The sequence below is a fragment of the Acipenser ruthenus genome, chromosome 43 (assembly GCF_902713425.1).
Source record: "Acipenser ruthenus chromosome 43, fAciRut3.2 maternal haplotype, whole genome shotgun sequence".
NCBI classification, from domain to species: domain Eukaryota; kingdom Metazoa; phylum Chordata; class Actinopteri; order Acipenseriformes; family Acipenseridae; genus Acipenser; species Acipenser ruthenus.
The window spans coordinates 6,505,061-6,526,790 of NC_081231.1; the positions used below are offsets into that span (position 1 = coordinate 6,505,061).

General features: G+C 39.9%; 2 protein-coding genes across 3 annotated transcripts in view; both read left to right on the forward strand.

Annotated features, from left to right (window-relative positions):
- The first annotated feature begins 7,405 nt into the window (after positions 1-7,405).
- The window catches only part of LOC117965909 (zinc finger protein 239-like), a 34,899-nt gene continuing 20,574 nt past the window's right edge, over positions 7,406-21,730 (forward strand). For both annotated transcript variants that reach the window (XM_059011911.1, XM_059011910.1), the window contains exon 1: positions 7,406-7,673. The gene's annotated coding sequence lies outside the window, so the exon portion shown is untranslated. The remainder of the gene's footprint in view (positions 7,674-21,730) is intronic.
- Positions 8,402-19,769, forward strand: LOC131709385 (zinc finger protein 391-like). The gene is made up of 2 exons (XM_059011902.1): positions 8,402-10,155; positions 17,974-19,769. The coding sequence occupies exons 1-2, from the start codon at positions 9,711-9,713 to the stop codon at positions 18,774-18,776; spliced, it is 1,248 nt and encodes a 415-aa protein (XP_058867885.1). The 5' UTR covers positions 8,402-9,710; the 3' UTR covers positions 18,777-19,769.

A 21,730-nucleotide genomic window follows, 5' to 3' on the forward strand; every position in this document is an offset into this window, starting at 1 on the left:
GATTATTTAACTATTCAAAACATTTCTTCCTAATTGAGAATTGTTCAATAATGAGAGTAATTGAACTCTAATTAGATAATTGACATTTCTATTAATAGGCTACAGTGTGTATCCGTTTGCTGGTGTGCCGTCATGAGTTCGGAGTCTGAACCTGAAATCACACTGACACAGACAACATATTGTGTTATAAGTGAAGATAGCAACGAGGACTTTGTTTTAAATTTAGACCTTGAAGGTGGCATTAGAAAAATAAAAAGAATGAAAAAAACAAAGGAGAAAGCGGAAAGTAAGCGTTTTGCTGCACCTAAAACGGATGAAGAAGTCAATATCTTTGCAAGCGATCGATTTTCTGGAAGTACTCGCGCAAAATGTAAATGGGCTGTGAATCTGTTTGAAGTTTGGTTAAATGAAAGGAATTCAAAAGCTGACTTTAAATCTGAGATGCGTGTAATTAGTGGAGATTTAGTCAATATGGATCATGCTGCTTTGTCGTACAGCCTTAGCTGTTTTGTGACAGAAGTAAGAAGATGTAACGGAGAGGAGTACTGTGGTAATTCACTATACGAACTTGTAATGTGTAGACAGCATTTTCTAAGACTGCAGGGACGCACTTTAAGTTTCTTAAATGACCCAGCAATGAAGCACAAGAACATATATTGTACTGAACTGTGTGCTGAAATTGGAAATCAATTATGTTTAAACGGTATAAAAGTATAGCTAATTGTTGTTTTAATTGCTGCTTATTAAAAAGACACGCGCTTTTTTGTCAATTGTTTGTGACTGTGGTTTGTTAACGAATCCACAGTTTTCTGTGGATTCGTAGCTCAAAGTGTGGATTCGTTTATCAACAATTCATCTGCCCCGCACTCCCCTTCTCTTCAAAGCCACACTGCCACTTTAGTTAGACGATTCGTAGATATAATCTACTGAAAGATCAAAGGCTGACGTCACAGAAATGTTTTAAAAATGGGATAAACCACGGTAAGTGTTGAATCGGTAAAATAATCCTCCGTTTCGAGTGCCGTGGTTTATCCCTTACAGACAGTTCACATGGGTTTCAAAATCACCAGTGTGGAGTACAAATGCTACACTATGGAAACAATAATAAGACTATCCTCAGTATACAGTCACAACACTGAGGTCTGCTGCTGGACTACAGTCTGCACGTTTTATAAAAGAAAACACAAGTCAGGCTGATCAAACTAATGTGATGGAAAATCCCTTTAAATATCAATATTGGCAAAGTCGCTTATTTTTAAACAAACTAATATTCCATTAGCTCCCATTGCCTCTGCTTGTGTTATCCCTGCTCTGTGGAAACATAAAGAGGACTGGTCTCCAATCCACCACCTTCAGAGCAATAGAAAAATAAAGAAATGAAAGAACATTTGAAAAATCACTGAGATGTGTGCTTACCGATTACTAGTGAGTGGAGTAGCTGCTCTCTGTCTCTGTGTCCTGCTCGTTCGATGTGAAGGTGCTGCTGTATTAACACCTGCACATGAATGAGATCACACTGTCAAACCCAACCCAACATGCAAATCAATACTGTGCAAGACATCGAGACATCTTTTATTATAGATTCACAAAGAAACCCATTCCCAATACAACCTGATTGCTGATCATTAACTTCATTTACTAATTAACTATCAACAATTAAAAAAAAACCTTTACATATGTATCCAGGGAAATACACAGTGGCATAAAAACATATTCAGACAGATCCCTGAGGTTTCAATATGACTAATGTTACACTATATCAATAAAATGATAAGGAATCAGTATTTACAAATAATTTGCTGAAACAAAAAAATACCTTCAGTAACTCTGACACTTTACCTACACATACCCTGAACCACCTAGCCATCCAGATTGGAACCCAGGCCTCCAGAGAAAGATGACAGACTAGTCTAGTGCATTAACATTAACCCACAGCACCACCTAGCCATCCAGATTGGAAGCCAGGCCTCCAGAGAAAGGTGACAGGCTAGTCTAGTGCATTAACATTAACCCACAGCACCACCTAGCCATCCAGATTGGAAGCCAGGCCTCCAGAGAAAGGTGACAGACTAGTCTAGTGCATTAACATTAACCCACAGCACCACCTAGCCATCCAGATTGGAACCCAGGCCTCCAGAGAAAGATGCCAGGCTATCCTGATGCATTAACAATAGCCACCCATAACTATTACACACTCAATAGTGCTACATTTAGAAATACTAAAAGAAAGTATTTCTTAACATTAACATAAACCCAGTGCAGCACCTAGCCCCCCACCCCTCCCCCCGCTAGGACCCCAGGCCTCCACAGCAAGGTGAAAGGCAGGACACCAGTATTGATTTGCAGACAGGTTGCTTTCCCTCATGTGACATATCTGGAGTGTTTTGCATGATCACATTTGAATCAAAGGCGAGCCACAGGTCTGGTTTGCTGTAGAGCACCTTTGATTCAAATGTGATAATGCAAAACAGTCTGTTCTTTTTAGCTTGTTCTTTTTTTTCTATTCACAGTGAATTGCAGAATCTTTATTGATTTATTTTTAAACTTTGTTAATGATTTTAAGTTATAGACCCAATTAAGGGATTCTTTAACTATTCAGACAGTTCACCTGGGTTTCCAAATGGCCAGTGTTAAGTTATATCCATTTATAAACAACAATGATAAGTACAAATGATTTACAAAGGATGTGTCGATAAGGACAGGGGGTGACCCGGCTGTCAGGAGGCTCATAAATATGGTAACAATATCTCAGAAGGGTGATACAGCAAACCTGGGCAGGTACAGACCTATCAGCCTTACAACCAGGACATGTTACACTATGGAAACAATAATAAGACTATCCTCAGTATACAGTCACAACACTGAGGTCTGCTGCTGGACTACAGTCTGCACGTTTTATAAAAGAAGTCAGATTGATCATACTAATGGGCTTGAGAATCCCTTTAAATATCACTTGTGGCTAGGCCACTTATTTTTAAACAAACAAACTAATATTCCATAAGCTCCCATTGCCTCTGCTTGTGTTATCCCTGCTCTGTGGAGACATAAAGAGGACTGGTCTCCAATCCACCACCTTCAGAGGAATAGAAAAATAAAGAAATGAAAGAACATTTGAAAAATCATTGAGATGTGTGCTTACCGATTACTAGTGAGTGGAGTAGCTGCTCTCTGTCTCTGTGTCCTGCTCGTTCGATGTGAAGGTGCTGCTGTATTAACACCTGCACATGAATGAGATCACACTGTCAAACCCAACCCAACATGCAAATCAATACTGTGCAAGACATCGAGACATCTTTTATTATAGATTCACAAAGAAACCCATTCCCAATACAACCGGATTGCTGATCATTAACTTAATTAACTAATTAACTATCAACAATTAAAAAAAAAACCTTTACATATGTATCCATGGAAATACACAGTGGCATAAAAAACATATTCAGACAGGTCCCTGAGGTTTCAATATGACCAATGTTACACTATATCAATAAAATGATAAGTAATCAGTATTTACAAATTTGCTGAAACAAAAAATATCTTTAGTAAATCTGACACTTTACCTACACATACCCTGAACCACCTAGCCCCCTCGATTGGAACCCAGGCCTCCAGAGAAAGATGACAGACTAGTCTAGTGCATTAACATTAACCCACAGCACCACCTAGCCATCCAGATTGGAACCCATGCCTCCAGAGAAAGATGCCAGGCTAGTCTAGTACATTAACTTTAACCAACAGCACCACCTAGCCATCCAGATTGGAACCCAGGCCTCCAGAGAAAGATGACAGACTAGTCTAGTGCATTAACATTAACCCACAGCACCACCTAGCCATGCAGATTGGAACCCAGGCCTCCAGAGAAAGGTGACAGACTAGTCTAGTGCATTAACATGAACCCACAGCACCACCTAGCCATCCAGATTGGAACCCAGGCCTCCAGAGAAAGGTGACAGGCTAGTCTAGTGCATTAACAATAGCCACCCATAACTATTACACACTCAATAGTGCTACATTTAGAAATACTAAAAGAAAGTATTTCTTAACATTAACATAAACCCAGTGCAGCACCTAGCCCCCCGCTCCTCCCCCCGCTAGGACCCCAGGCCTCCACAGCAAGGTGAAAGGCAGGACACCAGTTTTGATTTGCAGACAGGTTGCTTTCCCTCATGTGACATATCTCGAGTGTTTTGCATGATCACATTTGAATCAAAGGTGGGCCACAGGACCGGTCTGCTGTGGAGTGGCTTTGATTCAAATGTGATAATGCAAAACAGTCTGTTCTTTTTAGCTTGTTCTTTTTTTTCTATTCGCAGTGAATTGCAGAATCTTTATTGATTTATTTTTAAACTTTGTTAATGATTTTAAGTTATAGACCCAATTAAGGGATTCTTTAACTATTCAGACAGTTCACCTGGGTTTCAAAATGACCAGTGTTAAGTTATATCCATTTATAAACAACAATGATAAGTACAAATGATTTACAAATGATTTGTCAATAAAGACAGGGGGTGACCCGGCTGTCAGGAGGCTCATCAATATGGTAACAATATCTCAGAAGGGTGATACAGCAAACCTGGGCAGGTACAGACCTATCAGCCTTACATCCAGGACATGTTACACTATGGAAACAATAATAAGACTATCCTCAGTATACAGTCACAACACTGAGGTCTGCCGCTGGACTACAATCTGCACGTTTTATAAAAGAAAATACAAGTCATACTGATCAAACTAATGGGCTTGAAAATCCCTTTAAATATCAATTGTGGCTAAGTCGCTTATTTTTAAACAAACAAACTAATATTCCATAAGCTCCCATTGCCTCTGCTTGTGTTATCCCTGCTCTGTGGAGACATAAAGAGGACTGGTCTCCAATCCACCACCTTCAGAGGAATAGAAAAATAAAGAAATGAAAGAACATTTGAAAAATCATTGAGATGTGTGCTTACCGATTACTAGTGAGTGGAGTAGCTGCTCTCTGTCTCTGTGTCCTGCTCGTTCGATGTGAAGGTGCTGCTGTATTAACACCTGCACATGAATGAGATCACACTGTCAAACCCAACCCAACATGCAAATCAATACTGTGCAAGACATCGAGACATCTTTTATTATAGATTCACAAAGAAACACATTCCCAATACAAACAGGGTGAATACTTATCTAATGAAGACTTTTCAGGTTTTTATTTTTAATTGATTTGTTTTTTCACCCCCCCCCCCCCCCCCCCCCCCATTTTTCCACACGTTGAAAGTGTTGAGTAAGTTGTGTAAATCAAAGGAGAAAAAATCCCATTTAAATGCATCAAGATTTCAGGTTGTAACACAACAAACGGTGAAAACATCCAAGGGGGGGGGGGGGGGGGGAATACTTACTATAGGCACTGTATATAGTGAAAAGTGATGAATTAAAATCAAGGGAAGTAATGTTAAAACTTTACAATGCATTAGCAAGACCTCATCTAGAATATTGCATTCAGTTCTGGTCACCTTGCTACAAAAAGGATAGAAAGAGTGCAAAGAAGAGCAACCAGAATTATTCCAGGTTTTAAAGGCATGTCATATGCAGACAGGATAATATAACTGAATCTATTCAGTCTTGAACAAAGAAGACTACGCAGCGATCTGATTCAAACATTCAAAATCCTAAAAGGTATAGACAATGTCAGCCCGGGGGACTTCTTTGACCTGAAAAAAGAAACAAGGACCAGGGGTCACAAATTGAGATTAGATAAAGGGGCATTCAGAACAGAAAATAGGAGGCACTTTTTTACACAGAGAATTGTGAGGGTCTGGAACCAACTCCCCAGTAATGTTGTTGAAGCTGACACCCTGGGATCCTTCAAGAAGCTGCTTGATGAGATTCTGAGATCAATAAGCTACTAACAAGTAAACAAGCAAGATGGGCCGAATGGCCTCCTCTCGTTTGTAAACGTTCTTATGATTTTGTTTCGATCAGCCATCAACTTATTTTACATTTTCCCATTAGTGGCATAGTAGAACACTGAAAGCCTAATTTAAAAAGCAAAATGAGTTAAACATAATAATCTATTTGAAGACTTACAAACTAAACACAAATGTTTGTGTACATTCACTTTATTATGCAGCAGTTTAAACTAAGAATTAAAGAATGCTTTATATTGTGGAGCACATTGTTTTTATGTGTGTATTGTATCACAAAAATATCAGTAATTATGTTTGAAATATCTAGGCCCGCCCCTTTTTACTGAACTCATTCAAGCAGGAATGTACATTATCAACCAATGCAGTCTAAACTGTACAATGTAAAAGCTGAACAGTGTTTTGGTGCCACCTACTGGATACATTGAAGCACTTACATTTTGACGGTTTTGTTGCAATTTAACTTGTAACTTGTCACTCAGATAGAATACTGGTGTTATTAATAAAACCTGAGAGATGTCTCGTCATGTTTTAATAATAAACGCTTTCTGCAATGCACACATTCTGTAGGCTGCTTATTCACCTTCACTCGTGTTGCTTCTCCTGAATGAATACAAAACTAGAACCAAACAGCTGAGTAATACACTGTATTTCAAGCCCTCTTCAGCACTCTCAGTGTGTTTAGTTTTTCATGTTGTAACATTAACATGATGTCTTGTCCTTTTTTAAATCAATAGCAGTTAATTAAAGCCTGGAGGAAGCGCTTTGATAACGCGTCCCCTCGAGTCTCACAGAGCAGCGCACTCCTTGGCGTGTCTCATTGCTGGTGACTCTTCTGCTGCTGTGGACGCGGCTCTGTTGCCTGGTTTAGTTCGCAGCGCAGTCTGAGGAAGATTTTAAATCTGTGCCGCTGGACAGCAGGGAGGAATACTGTCCTGGATAAAGAATAGGAGACAAGAATACAGTTTAAGAGACACTAAATAAAAGCATGGGGTAGAAATAGCAGAGGTTACTGCCTGGAAGTTTACTCGTAAAGAATGACCTTTCTGCGACCCTGTGCTGTATTTACCAAAAACAAGTTCACACGCACTGAACCTCCAAGACTAGCGAAGAGAAAGCGATGAAACTGCGAGCATGCCTGCGCCATTGTGGATCTGTTTGTGACAACGGCGCTCAACTTGAACTAACCTAATACACTTCTAAAAACATTATCATGGATATACCGTCAGTGTTTAAACATCTTGTTCTGAAGAACAGGACGGGAAATAACAATATCTGTACAAAACACAGGTTACATATCTGCGAAAAACTCTCTGCATCGGCGCTGCTGCCTCCAGTCACAGCGCCCCGGTTCATAAAAGATTGTACCAACTCCGGCATTGAGGAGGGGGTTACTTGAATTAAAATTGTATTCACTGGAAAAACTTGAGCTACAAACAGCTCGTTTACGGTGTTACAATTGAAAATGATATTTAAATTTTAATTAAAAGGTCTCCGATATCACAATTTCCTTTGCGGTTCATATTAGATGAATTGTCAGACCGCGCTGATCGGTTTGTATTTTGTGATTGGTATATTCCTCGCTCTGTGGGAGACAGACCCGTTCAGACACTGAGGGAGAGCAGAGAGGAGGTGAGAGAGTCTGCATGGAGCTCTACAATGTGTTTATAAACTACAGAGCGCTGTTATATTGTATTATTTTGAAAGGTCCGGGTTGTAGTGTGGTAGGAGCGCGTTGTTTTATCCGTTCAGACACTGAGGGAGAGCAGAGAGGAGGTGAGAGAGTCTGCATGGAGCTCTACAATGTGTTTATAAACTACAGAGCGCTGTTATATTGTATTATTTTGAAAGGTCCGGGTTGTAGTGTGGTAGGAGCGCGTTGTTTTTGTGTGTGTGTGTGTTGTATTTGTGAAGCGGCGTGTTTGTTTTTATTCATATCTCTCAGTTGCAGTCTCCGTGCCGCGGGCTCAGTGCTGCTCGAGTGGCGGGTTTGCAGACAGATTGATCTTGTGTTGAAAACATCTAGCGAGTAAATGCAATCGGGGAAGTTTTTATTTTATTTTTATAAACGAGATCAAATATATTTTCAGTATCAAACAATTATTATTTCACTGAGTGGAGTGCGTGCGTGTGTACCGTAATGATTGTAAAAGCAGCGCATTCAAAAACGTTAATACAGTGACTATCCCATTTTCACACTTACATGAACACGCATGGAAACCGGCTTTCTGTCCTTCTTAATGTGTTTGAAATCATGTTTAAACATTCTTTCAATGAAGTATATCTGTGTTTCCTTCACTAGTTTTATTCTGCTGGTATCATTTTAAACACTGAGGGAGACCTCAGTTCCAAACTCGTGCTGTGGAGCGTCACACAGGGTTTTTAATATTGCTACCTGAAAGAAACTCGTTTTTATTTTGATGCAGGATATCTGGTACTACACGAGGTTACAATACGGGTTTACAAGCCTTGGTTTCAGATAATGCTGTTATATTGTATTATTTTGAAAGGTCCGGGTTGTAGTGTGGTAGGAGCGCGTTGTTTTTGTGTGTGTGTGTGTTGTATTTGTGAAGCGGCGTGTCTGTGTCAGCGCGTTTGTTTTTCTTCTCATCCTCTCATTCACAGTCTGTGTGTTTCAGGGCTGACAGCTTCGCGGGTTTCCAGACAGATTCTCATTGTTCTGAAAGCGTCTCGCGGGTAAATACGGGTTTCGTTCTGTTACCCGGAGCGCGCGCCGGCTGCTCCTGGCTGCTGTCTTTCTGACGTCACACGCAGCTTGTGGAGAAGCGCGTCTCCAAACCTCGCAGCGCAGCTCAGTGACGCGCTTGAAAACGCGACACAGCATTCCCTAATAAAACTTGCCATGCATTATGACTTCAAAGCCATCACTGTAAGGGGATGACCTTATTATTTATTGATTTTATTTTGTTTTATTTTACTTCATTATTTATTTGATCACCAATTGCCACGACAACACACTGTTTATGTATGTAGTACTTATTTTAAGGTAATAAATAAACACAATTCTGTAGGGATTTATTTATTTTTAATTCTTATTACTCTCTTACATCTCATTACATTATGTATGTGTGTGGAGATTAGATAAAGGACTATTTGGAAGAGAAAATAGGGGGCACTTTTTTACACAGAGAATTGTGAGAGTTTGGAGCCAACTCCCCAGTAACATTGTTGAAGCGACACCCTGGGATCCTTCAAGAAACAGATTCTAATAATAATAATACTAACAATCTTTAGTTTTATATAGCGCCTTTCATAGTGGACCACCATCACAAAGTGGTGTGTGAGCTATGCATCAGCTGCAGAGTCACTTACAACAACGTCTCACCTGAAAGACGGAGCACAAGGAGGTGAAGTGACTTGCTCAGGGTCACACAATGAGTCAGTGGCTGAGCTGGGATTTGGACCGGGGACCTCCTGGTTACAAGCCTGTTTATTTAACCACTGGACCACTCAGCCTCCTAAAAGGAACAATAAGCTCCTAACAACCAGGTTTGAGGACAAAATGACTCCTTGCTGATCAGTCTTTAAGAGAATGTATTATAAAACACCAAACATACTTATTTAATGAAAAGAGAACTATAGTAACTTTCATCCATCATTCTTGAGATTAGACAGATACAATCCTCTGGGATTATAAACGTATTACAAGAAATTCTGTGTCCCTTCTATAGTAAAGCCAGCCCTGCTATTAAATCCAGGTTTTGTCGGTACCTTGAATGGCCTTAGTAGCACTATATTTAAATAAATGCATTTCTTTTTCAGCTGCTACTAAGCAGAATCCCGTGTGCTGCCATGGACAGTGTGGAGATGGAATCTGTCCAGATTAAAGAGGAGTTCTCTGAACCTGAACTTGTCCCCTTTAGAGCGGAGGTCTCTGGGCTGGCTTCCCTCCTCATTAAACAGGAGCTCTGTGAGATGCAGTGTGACAGCAGTCAGCCACAGGTCTCTGAGGTTAAAGCTGAGCACAGTGAATTGGAGATCTCTCAGACAGAAGAACCCCTTCCTGTGAAACAAGAAGAGGTCCTGGAAATTAACCGTATTAAACAGGAGCCCCCTGAAGTAGAGTTTGACCATGTGGAACCAGGGAAGGAAGAATCCGAGGACTTCAAACCAAACATCCCTGAGCTGGAGAGAGTCTGTGTGAGAGAGCAAGGCGCTGGAGAGGAAGGTTGTCTCAACAGCATGCAAGGAGGTGGAAAGGAAGACGGGCAGTCACATTCAGAATGCAGTCTAGCAGGTGAGTGACTCCCAGTAGCTGTGACATTGTCATTCTAGATTGCGTGATAGTCTGGCAGAGAGGGAGGGAGGGAGCATGTGGGTTACATTACTAGCTATTTGTTTTTCCTGTACCACTCACACCAGTTCAGGATAGGACTCACTACTGGTGAGCTTAAGATATAGATATAAGCCCCTTTCACACTGGCACTCCTACCCAATTATACCAAGGGGGAGAAGAAATAAAGTACTGTATATAACATTAGAAATGTTCAGTGTCAAAATAGAGGGATATTATTGTACATGTGTAGCGTTATTAGGGGTGCTTGATTCCGTTTCATTTATTTCACACTTTTAGACTTCTACAAATATATACTTTAAACGTTCAAGTAAAAACATTGAGCATGCTATATCTTTTTAAATAAATAGCTTTCTGTAAATGATCGCATAGCCTATATGTCTGTAAAAATGTCTTCTGATTGTTCAGTGTTTTACCTCAGCTTATCAATGATTATCCATGCATTGATGTTTTATTTTTTAAAATAAACAAACGTTAGTTTTTTTTAACAGACGCTCTAATAACTAAAACAGTGTGTGTATAATAGTTAAACAAAAAGGCACGACTTGCATTCAAATGAGAACACTTCAATTATATAAAAAACAAAAAATACAAAGGACTTACATTTAACAACTGAAAAGAATATGCGTGCGTCTGCATCAGATTAACATTGTAATAATAATTTAAAATACTGTATTTAACAGAAGTAATTTCTGAACTATGGTTTTTCAGTACTGTTCACATTTTATATCCAAAAGCAAAGCATTTGAATTAATCTCACAAACCGTGACTAATGTAACAATTGTACTAAATTCAGTTTATTTTTCTATAGTATTGCCATATAATCCAAACACAACGTGCTTTGAAACAAAAGGTAATTGGTAGATTTAATAGATAAAAGAAAGTGTTTTTCTTAATTTTTAAATGAAGAAGCCGTGCATCCAATAGTCCTGCTTGTGATTGGTCTTCTCCAAGACGAATGTAAAGGCTTGAAGTGTGTATCCTAGCAACGCGCTGATCTGCCGTACCAGCACTCAAAGCAGCACACTCACACTCAAGGATTTAATGCAAACCAGCAAGACTAAAAATCTGGATCAACAAAACACATGAACTTATTGAATCAGTTGCGATCATCTCAGTAATCAACCATGGTATTGTGTTTTCAGCCCGAGTTTGATCACGTTTCCTGCACTACCAGCCATGCACTTGCATTGTCGTTTGCCTGGGCTCCACCTCCTCCTCACTAGATCCAGCACCAGTAGATATATTTTCATATATTTTAACATTGTTCCTGTACTGCTGCTGTAACTAAGCTCTGCAGAGCACAGTCTCCCTTTATATCACAATGTGCCCAGACAGCGCTTCGGTTATTTAGATCTCCCGAAGATAACATTGATAGTCATGAGAGCAAAAGCATGCTGGAAATTGCGAGGTGAATATCCAGTGACAATGATGTCACGTGACAAAGGTAGGAAATGGACAATGAAAGAAAACTCTGAGTAGCCATTATTTGCAGACACGCTCTTCTTCTTAATATTTGAACTGCACATTTGACAAAGTTTAAACAATTCAGCAAAATTAAAAACATTTGACTCTTTGCTAATGTTTAACCGTTTAAACTTTGAATGATTAACACCCCTAAACGTAATGCTATTGAAAAATACATAATTGTAGGGTGTTTTAGAGGAAATAGACCTGAAACATTACAGGAGAACTCTGAGGGCAGATTTTGATCCCAGGGCTCAGTTTCACCAGCGTTAGTCTTTACTGACTTTGCTTTTACACATAAAGTAAAGGCTATAAAGAGTATGTAGCGGGGTTCTGAAAAATATAGCGTTCCACGTCCCCACGTGTTGCTACAACTGCTTAAATAACGTACCTGTCATTTCTTTTCATTCTTCACTTCCTGACAACTTTTAACACATGACTTTAGTCTGTTGCAAAGCTCTTTTAGAAATGTCTGCTCTAGTGCACTGAGGTTTGAGATCTGTGCTCTAAATCACTGCAGGAAGAGAGATCCATAAAACAGGGGTGAGTCTGAATAATCAAGTATTCTAAATGAAATTACTACTCGAAACAGTGTGATCAAGTTTCGAGTACTCGTTAATTTCTAAAACAAATGGAAAAATGAGCGAACTACACCCGAAAAAGCTTGGCATGGTATTTTGACAGAGGAGCAAGTTAAAAGTGATCAGCCACTACAATTGTCACCTCACTGATAACTGACAGGAGGCGGGGCTCTTACCTAGCTCTGCTATTGGCTAAGGGAGTACATGAGCAGTGAAAATAGCATCTTTAAAAAAAAATGCAGTGCTTGGAAGTATTTTGAAAAAAGTTAAACGAGATCATCGTGCAATGTAATCTCTGCAGCACAAGCATTTCATATTGTAAATCAACAAGTACATTCTCAATCATCTAAAATGCCAGCACCCATCTGCTACTTTAGAAGAAAACACAGAATGTGGCAAAAAACAAGCAAGCAGTGCATCTTTTACTGTGTGCAGTGGAGATGTGAGGCATCTCGACTGAAACAAGCAAGCAGTGCATCTTTTACTGTGCGCAGTGGAGATGTGAGGCGTCTCGACCGAAACAAGCAAGCAGTGCATCTTTTACTGTGCGCAGTGGAGATGTGAGGCGTCTCGACTGAAACAAGCAAGCAGTGCATCTTTTACTGTGTGCAGTGGGGATGTGAGGCGTCTCGACTGAAACAAGCAAGCAGTGCATCTTTTACTGTGTGCAGTGGAGATGTGAGGCGTCTCGACTGAAACAAGCAAGCAGTGCATCTTTTACTGTGTGCAGTGGAGATGTGAGGCGTCTCGACTGAAACAAGCAAGCAAGCAGTGCATCTTTTACTGTGTGCAGTGGGGATGTGAGGCGTCTCGACTGAAACAACAAGCAAGCAGTGCATCTTTTACTGTGTGCAGTGGGGATGTGAGGCGTCTCGACTGAAACAAGCAAGCAGTGCATCTTTTACTGTGTGCAGTGGAGATGTGAGGCGTCTTGACTGAAACAACAAGCAAGCAGTGCATCTTTTAGAGATGTGAGGCGTCTCGACTGAAAAAAGGCTTTTTGTTTATTAAGCCATATCCACACGGAACGCGAGCAACACAAGCAAATAATTTAGAAGTCATTGCAGCCAAGTGGGAGTATCCACACCAGCAGCGAGTGATGTGAGCGACGTCGCTTTGAGAAAATTCTGCGTCGCTAAAATAGAACTTGTTTCTGTTTTTATTTTTTTTTCATTGCGCAACTGGAATGAAGCTGATCAATCTGAAGTAAGGTTAACACCCTTAACAGACGTCAAACACACGCCTCAAGACACATCCCATCCATGGGGTGAGGATGTTAACACTTTTATCTGAACACAACACTTCATGTCAAATTCGAGGATACGTGTTTTTAGTTTACTGATAGAATGTCTGAATGCATAGAAAATATAATCATTCATAAGTAAATGAAATCAGAGATGACTCAAACACATGATCTGATGTGTCACAGTCTTCAACAGCGTTTATGAAGAAGTGTAGCAAAAAATAGATTTGCAGAACGGCACATAATAACACGGATAATACTAATAATAATAATAATAATAATAATAATAATAATAATGATAATAATAATAATGATAATAATCAAGATGTAGTGCTCAACAACAACATAATAATACTACTAATAATAATAATACTACTACTACTAATTAATAATAATACTAATAATAATAATAATAATAATAATAATAATAATAATAATGTTGCACTTTAAAATACTTTTAAAAAGTTAATGAACAAAAAGGATCACAAAAGGAATTTGTAAAGAATCACAATTGAGATTGTAGTAACGTGTATATATATTATTTTACAATGGAGTTGCCAGAGGTCAGGATAACCTTTTATCAAAACAAGCCCTGTTTTGTAAAGACAGCCCATCTCTAGTTTGTCCAATAGGAATGCGTGGGCTGGGTCATGTGTTTATTTCCAGTCTTCTGGATCCTTTCCAACATTGACATTCGGTGACTTCGCTCGCGTCGCTCTGTCTGGTGTGGATACGGCTTTAGAAGTGACCTTTCATTCAGATTTACACTGCAAACTACCCGGGCAATGCTAAACCTTATATATACCTTATATATATATATATATATATATATATATATATATATATATATATATATATATATATACACAGTGCCGTCCTACCCCACAACTTCCAAGTGAAAAAAATATTCTAGAAATTTGTAGAAAATTAATTAAAAATAAAAACTGAGCTTGTTTGGATAAGTGTCCACCCCGCTTGTAATAGCAATCCTAAATTAGCTCAGGTGTAACCAATAGCCTTCAAAATCACACACCAAGTTAAGTGGCCTCCACCTGTGTTAAATTGTAGTGATTTCAGGATAAATTCAGCAGTTTCTGTAGGTTCCCCCTGCTGGGTAGTGCATTTCAAAGCAAAGACTATGAGCACCAAGGCGCTTTCAAAAGAACTCTTGGACAAAGTTGTTGAAAGGCACAGATCAGGGGATGGGTATAAAAAAATACCAAAGGCCTTGAATATCCCTTGGAGCATGGTCAAGACGATTATTAAGAAGTGGAAGGTGTATGGCACCACCAAGACCCTGCCTAGATCAGGCTGTCCCTCCAAACTGGATGACTGAGCAAGGAGACTGATCAGAGAGGCTACCAAGAGGCCAATGACAACTTTGCACGAGCTACAGGCTTTTATGGCCAAGACTGATCAAAGTGTGCATGTGACAACAATATCCCAAGCACTCCACAAATCTGGTCTGCTTCCCAACAGACTCACAGCTGTAATTGCTGCCAAAGGTGCTTCCACCAAGTATTAACTCAGGGGGTTGGTGACTTATCCAATTATGATCTTCCAGTTTTGTATTTGTAATATATCATCTTTTTCTCAATAAAAAACTTTTTTTCCCCTTAACAGTGTGGAGTATGGTGTGTAGATAATTTAAATTCTGAAACTCTGAGGCACTGACACAACAAAATGTGAAAAAAGTTCAAGGGGGTGTAGACTTTCTATAGGAACTGTGCATAAGAACATAAGAAAGTTTACAAACGAGAGGAGGCCATTCAACCCATCTTGCTCGTTTGGTTGTTAGTAGCTTATTGATCCCTGAATCTCATCAAGCAGCTTCTTGAAGGCTCCCAGGGTGTCAGCTTCAACAACATTACTGGGGAGTTGGTTTCTTTTTTCAGGTCAAAAAAGTCCCCTGGGTTGACATTGTCTATACCTTTTAGGATTTTGAATGTTTGAATCAGATCGCCTGCAAATATCTTATTATTCGAAATTCCCATTGTTACGGGTCAAACCTGGGGATTCTAATTGAAGTGATACACGTTACTGTATCACTTTACAACAGTATTATTTACAGCTGATTGCCGTCAGCCTCTAGACATTGTGAAACCAATACACACTCTTGCACCTGGATATAACTGTCTGTCTGTTTTCTTCTGCACTGCTGCATTACCTTCACCTGCACTCACTTACCCACTTTGCCACAGCGTCCCTATGTGTGGTTGCTGCTAATACTTTCTAAGGACCTGTCATTGTTATGAGTAATTAGTGGGGCTTGCAAAGCAAGAGTCCCCACTTTAAATCTTCGACATGCTTCTTCTTCTTCTTCTTATTCTTCGGCACGCTACTCCTCTTACACCGTTTAAGCTACAAATGCCATTCAAACTTTAAAACGTGTAGACCGGTCTGGAATAGTGTGCTTGTATACAACTTTTTGATATCTTTTATACTTTTTAAACTATTAAGCTTTTTGTCCTTCATTCACTTTAATGGGACTTTTTTCAACATTCTAAAGCTCCCCATTGTTTAAAAACTCCCAGACTTCCAACATTCTATTTACTGTAAACGATGTAACTTTTGACACAAATCAGCTACTTTGACCACTTTCCCAACAAGTAAGACAAAAAGTTAGAGTATATGGAAGTATATGGAATCTTCCTCTATTTCTCAGCTATTCAAATATGAAATCAAAACAGAAATACTTTTACCAATCAAGAGGTACATCTGTTTTAGTAACCGCATCAACTCAATTTTCTCTAACTTTTTATAAACAAATGCCGTTTTGACCACTTTCCCAACAAGTTAGACAAATACTTAGAGCAAATGAAATCTTCCTCTACTTCTCAGCTATTCAAATATGAAATCAAAACAGGAATGGCGTCTACCAATCAAGAGGTACAGCTGTTTTAGTAACCGCATCTTCTTTCAGTAGGCTACTTCCCACTGTTGAATTAACTGTCATAGAACTTTGAGAAATTTCAAATTATAGCACCATTGCAGTGGTGAGGTGTGGTGACGTCACGGACCAGGAAGTAACTGAATCAAAACAATGGATGGGCGGGTGAAACTCAACGCAATGGCGTTCAGCTGATTTTTATTAAATAAATAAACAAAAACAACAGATTTAACCAAACAACAAAACAAAGGGCACGAGGGCCAAACGAATAAACAGACAAACAAGTAAGTGTTGTGCTGGCTAATCCAGCACGTTTTAGCAATTGTTATTTTCTGTCTCCTCTCTATCTCCCCGTACCTCCTCTCTGTACACCCAAACCCTGCAGCAAGGACAGCCGCCGGTTCTTATACTCTGGCCGAGGGGTTAACTAGCTGTTAATTATCTTATTACCCTTCGGCCACAGTCTGCACGCGTTTGGTAAGGATGCGTGACTGTCAGCTAGTTAAATAATCAGTAGCTGATCAGCCACGCATCCTCACAGGGTTTTAAAATATAAAACAATAAGAAAAGACGCGGCGCTTTTATCCGTGCCGCAAACAAATACAAATAATAAATAGGGGCGGGACACTCTGCCACAAAGCCCCACAACTTTACTTGTAAAGTTACCATCTAGTTAGAGGTTGAGTATTCGAAACTTTTATTCTTGGTATATTCGAATATCTTATTCAAAATTCCCACCCCTAACAAAAAACCTTAAGGGCTCTGGTTTTTCTGTTCCGTACCACACCATGGATCGCTATTGCTGTGTTACCTGACAGTGTTGGCAATAATCCTGACGCTATCAGTGCACTAGGGTGGGCATTTTGAAAAGACCTTTGAAACATACTTTAAAGTTATGTGTAAAAAGTTGTCATGATGTTAGCATTGCGGTACGTTATTTAAACAGTTGTAGCAACACATGGGGATGTGGAACGCTATTTACTCTAAGTTTTTAACTTTAAGCTGGTGTAACCCAGTGCAAGCCCCCACAGCTGAAATTCATATGCTTTAATCCACTCCTCCACCATTGTTGAACTCCATGGCAGTGCTTGACAACACAGTGGGGCTCGAGCACAGAAATATCACACGTGCACATCCAGCGATCTTTGAGAAACTGCATCTGCACAGGGGATACACAATTCTATGGGTTACAGAAATCTGCATAACACCCTTCAGGACAATTTGATTTTGAGATGCATGCCTTGGTTTGAACGTCAGTGAAGTCAAGTTTTATCTGTATATCTAGTTTGCCTATGTGTTAATCTGGCCCTGCACATGCCCTAAGAGTTGGTTCATACATCACTGCAGATGAATGTGATACATCCGGCGCAGACCCCATGCGATTTCAGGTCGCAGACGCATGAGAAAAGGCTGTACGACTTTCCAAAAAATAGGCATGTCGCAAGAGTGTGTGTGACGTAATTCCGACCTGTCACACAGGGTCAGAGACCCTCGACAAATTATGTCGGAGTCTGAATTATGAACCAACCTTAAGCCTACAAGCAGCCCCTCTTACTTTCTTTCCTGTTCATGTTTTCCAGGTTCCAGTCCAGCAGCTAAAGCGAGGGCAGACGGTGGAGAATATCCTGACTGTGGGAAAGGTTTCACGCAGTTAGGGCATTTAAACAAAACCCAGCGAATTCACACAGGAGAGAAACCGTATCACTGCTTTGACTGTGGGAAGAGTTTCAGTCAGTTAAGCAGCCTTGTTTTACATGAGCGAATTCATACAGGAGAGAAACCGTATCACTGCTCTGACTGTGGGAAGAGTTTCAGTCAGTCAAACAGCCTTGTTTTACACCAGCGAACTCACACAGGAGAGAAACCGTATCACTGCTCTGACTGTGGGAAGAGTTTCAGTCGGTCAGACAGTCTTGTTTCACACCAACGAACTCACACAGGAGAGAAACCGTATCACTGTTCTGACTGTGGGAAGAATTTCAGTCGGTCAGGCAGCCTTGTTTCACACCAGCGAACTCACACAGGAGAGAAACCGTATCACTGCTCTGACTGTGGGAAGAGTTTCAGACAGTTAGGAAGCCTAAAAGAACACCAGCGAGTTCACACAGGAGAGAAACCATTTCACTGCTCTGACTGTGGGAGGAGTTTCAGTCAGTTAGGAAGCCTAAAAGGACACCAGCGAACTCACACAGGAGAAAAACCGTATCACTGCTCTGACTGTGGGAGGAGTTTCAGTCAGTTAGGAAGCCTAAAAGGACACCAGCGAACTCACACAGGAGAGAAACCGTATCACTGCTCTGACTGTGGGAAGAGTTTCAGTTGGTCAGACAGCCTTGTTTCACACCTACAAACTCATACAGGAAAGAAACTGTGTCTGCTCTGACTGTAGGAAGAGTTTCCGTCTTAAACAAGCCCTTCAAAAACACCAGCGAATTCAGAGGAGAGAAACCTTAAAGACTGTTTTGTGTATCACTCTTAACCCTTTGCGGTCAGTTTATTCAGCACCTGTGAGGCACGTCAAGTCCTACAAGGGAAGGCTTTGCGCTCTCACAGCCTCTCAGTCTCGTGTTCTTATTGTTTCCGATCGTATACTCCTGGCATTGTGTTATTTCAGTGATGCTGTATTTCTTTTATTTCACTCTATTATGTCATTCAAATCATGACTGGAAAGCGACCAAGTGATAGCAAGAGTGCAGGACCAGTTCATAAGCGAAAGAAGATTGATTTAGAGCAGAAAATGAAAATACTGAAAAAGTATTAAGGCGGACAAAGCCTGTCTTCAGTTGCTTGTGAACTCGATTTGGCTACCTTTTTTCATGTTCTATAAACATACGTACTCTACACACATACATTTACATAGCCACACATACTGAAAAACACATATACTGTACAGTATTACAGTAATACACATACTGTATGTGTGTATATATATATATATAGCGTCTGTATTCTGTAATTTTGAATACTGACTGGATACTGTTTTAATTCTGGAAACCTGAGTTTTTATAATCGTTTGGTTTTGCTAAATTGCATTGCCTCTTACTGTTTACACATTTCTGACATTTAGATTTAAAAATACAAACAATTATACTTTAATTAATAATTGAAACAAGATAAGACTTAAACTGAACAGGTGATATTTTGTGCATTTTAAAACAACAATTACAAATGTCTGAACCGTTTAAACATTGATTTGAATGTATCTACAAGTTTTGGAGTAACTCTAGATTACAGCTTAATAGGGCTGTCAGTTAATGCTGTATTACTGCAAATGTTTTACTCCTGCTTGTCTCTAGACTTCTAATTCTGGTACCGTGATTTCTAACTTTTGTATTCATCTTACTTTTGTGAGCCTTAATAAACCTAATCATTTATATGTGTTGAGTTTAATTTTGCCTATTATGAGTACTAAAGTAAGCTTTGGTGATTGATTTGGGCTCCTTAAACATACATTATATATATATATATATATATATATATATATATATATATATATATATATATATATATATATATAAATAAATAATTGTGATAATAGGGCTTAGGCCCTTTAAGAAATGGCTGTCTGGCTTCAAAAACTACATTCCCCAGAAGCCCTGGGGTTAATGAATTTTGGGAGGAGTGGCAGTGGGGTATACACCACCAGAGAGATCTACAGTCTTCTGAAATGGTTTCTAGGTGTCTGAAGAGTTCTAGTTATTTTCACGCTTCGTGAAAAGTACGTTTCTTGTGTTAGACCAAGTATAATTTATTTGTTTACAGTGCATTACGGAATTACTGTTTATTGTTGTGAAGACATTGCAGTTTATTTTTAGCTGTAGCAGAGAGTGAGTATAATCTCTGCGTATTAAATAGTGCACAGAGCCCATCTTTGGTTCTGGCGTGGCTGTCGCATTTGATACAGTTTAGAGTCGGGACAGGTTTAGTTTTGTTATGGTGTGCTGGGAAGGACTCTGCAAGCAAAACACCCAGACAGTCGGACAGGCTTTATAAACGTTTATTTTGGGATTGTGTACTGTGTGGAACTGGACAACACAATACACAGACAACGGGACAAAGTTTTAGGACTCTGTTTATTGTTTTAATACACACCAGAATTTAGTACTGTTGTTACCACCGTTTCACGATTGCTGCAGCTATCGTATTGTTTCAGCGCACTCCAACTACTTTCATGGAATACAGTTCAGCATGATTTCAGGAGCTAACGTGTTGTTTCAACGCACTCCAGTTTACTTACCTGGGATACAGTTTGCCACGATAGCAGGAGCTATCATACTGTATCAACACACTCCAGTTTACCTACCTGGGATACAGTTTGCCACGATAGCAGGAGCTATCATACTGTATCAACGCACTCCAGTTTACTTACCTGGGATACAGTTTGCCATGATAGCAGGAGCTATCATACTGTATCAACGCACTCCAGTTTACCTACCTGGGATACAGTTTGCCACGATAGCAGGAGCTATCATACTGTATCAACGCACTCCAGTTTACTTACCTGAGATACAGTTTGCCATGATAGCAGGAGCTATCATACTGTATCAACGCACTCCAGTTTACCTACCTGAGATACAGTTTGCCACGATAGCAGGAGCTATCATACTGTTTCAACACACTCCAGTTTACCTACCTGGGATACAGTTTGCCACGATAGCAGGAGCTATCATACTGTTTCAACGAACTCCAGTTTACCTACCTGGGATACAGTTTGCCATGATAGCAGGAGCTATCATACTGTATCAACGCACTCCAGTTTACTTACCTGGGATACAGTTTGCCACGATAGCAGGAGCTATCATACTGTTTCAACGAACTCCAGTTTACCTACCTGGGATACAGTTTGCCATGATAGCAGGAGCTATCATACTGTATCAACGCACTCCAGTTTACTTACCTGGGATACAGTTTGCCACGATAGCAGGAGCTATCATACTGTATCAACACACTCCAGTTTACCTACCTGGGATACAGTTTGCCATGATAGCAGGAGCTATCATACTGTATCAACACACTCCAGTTTACTTATCTGAGATACAGTTTGCCACGATAGCAGGAGCTATCATACTGTATCAACACACTCCAGTTTACTTACCTGGGATACAGTTTGCCATGATAGCAGGAGCTATCATACTGTATCAACACACTCCAGTTTACTTACCTGAGATACAGTTTGCCATGATAGCAGGAGCTATCATACTGTATCAACGCACTCCAGTTTACCTACCTGGGATACAGTTTGCCACGATAGCAGGAGCTATCATACTGTATCAACGCACTCCAGTTTACTTACCTGGGATACAGTTTGCCATGATAGCAGGAGCTATCATACTGTAT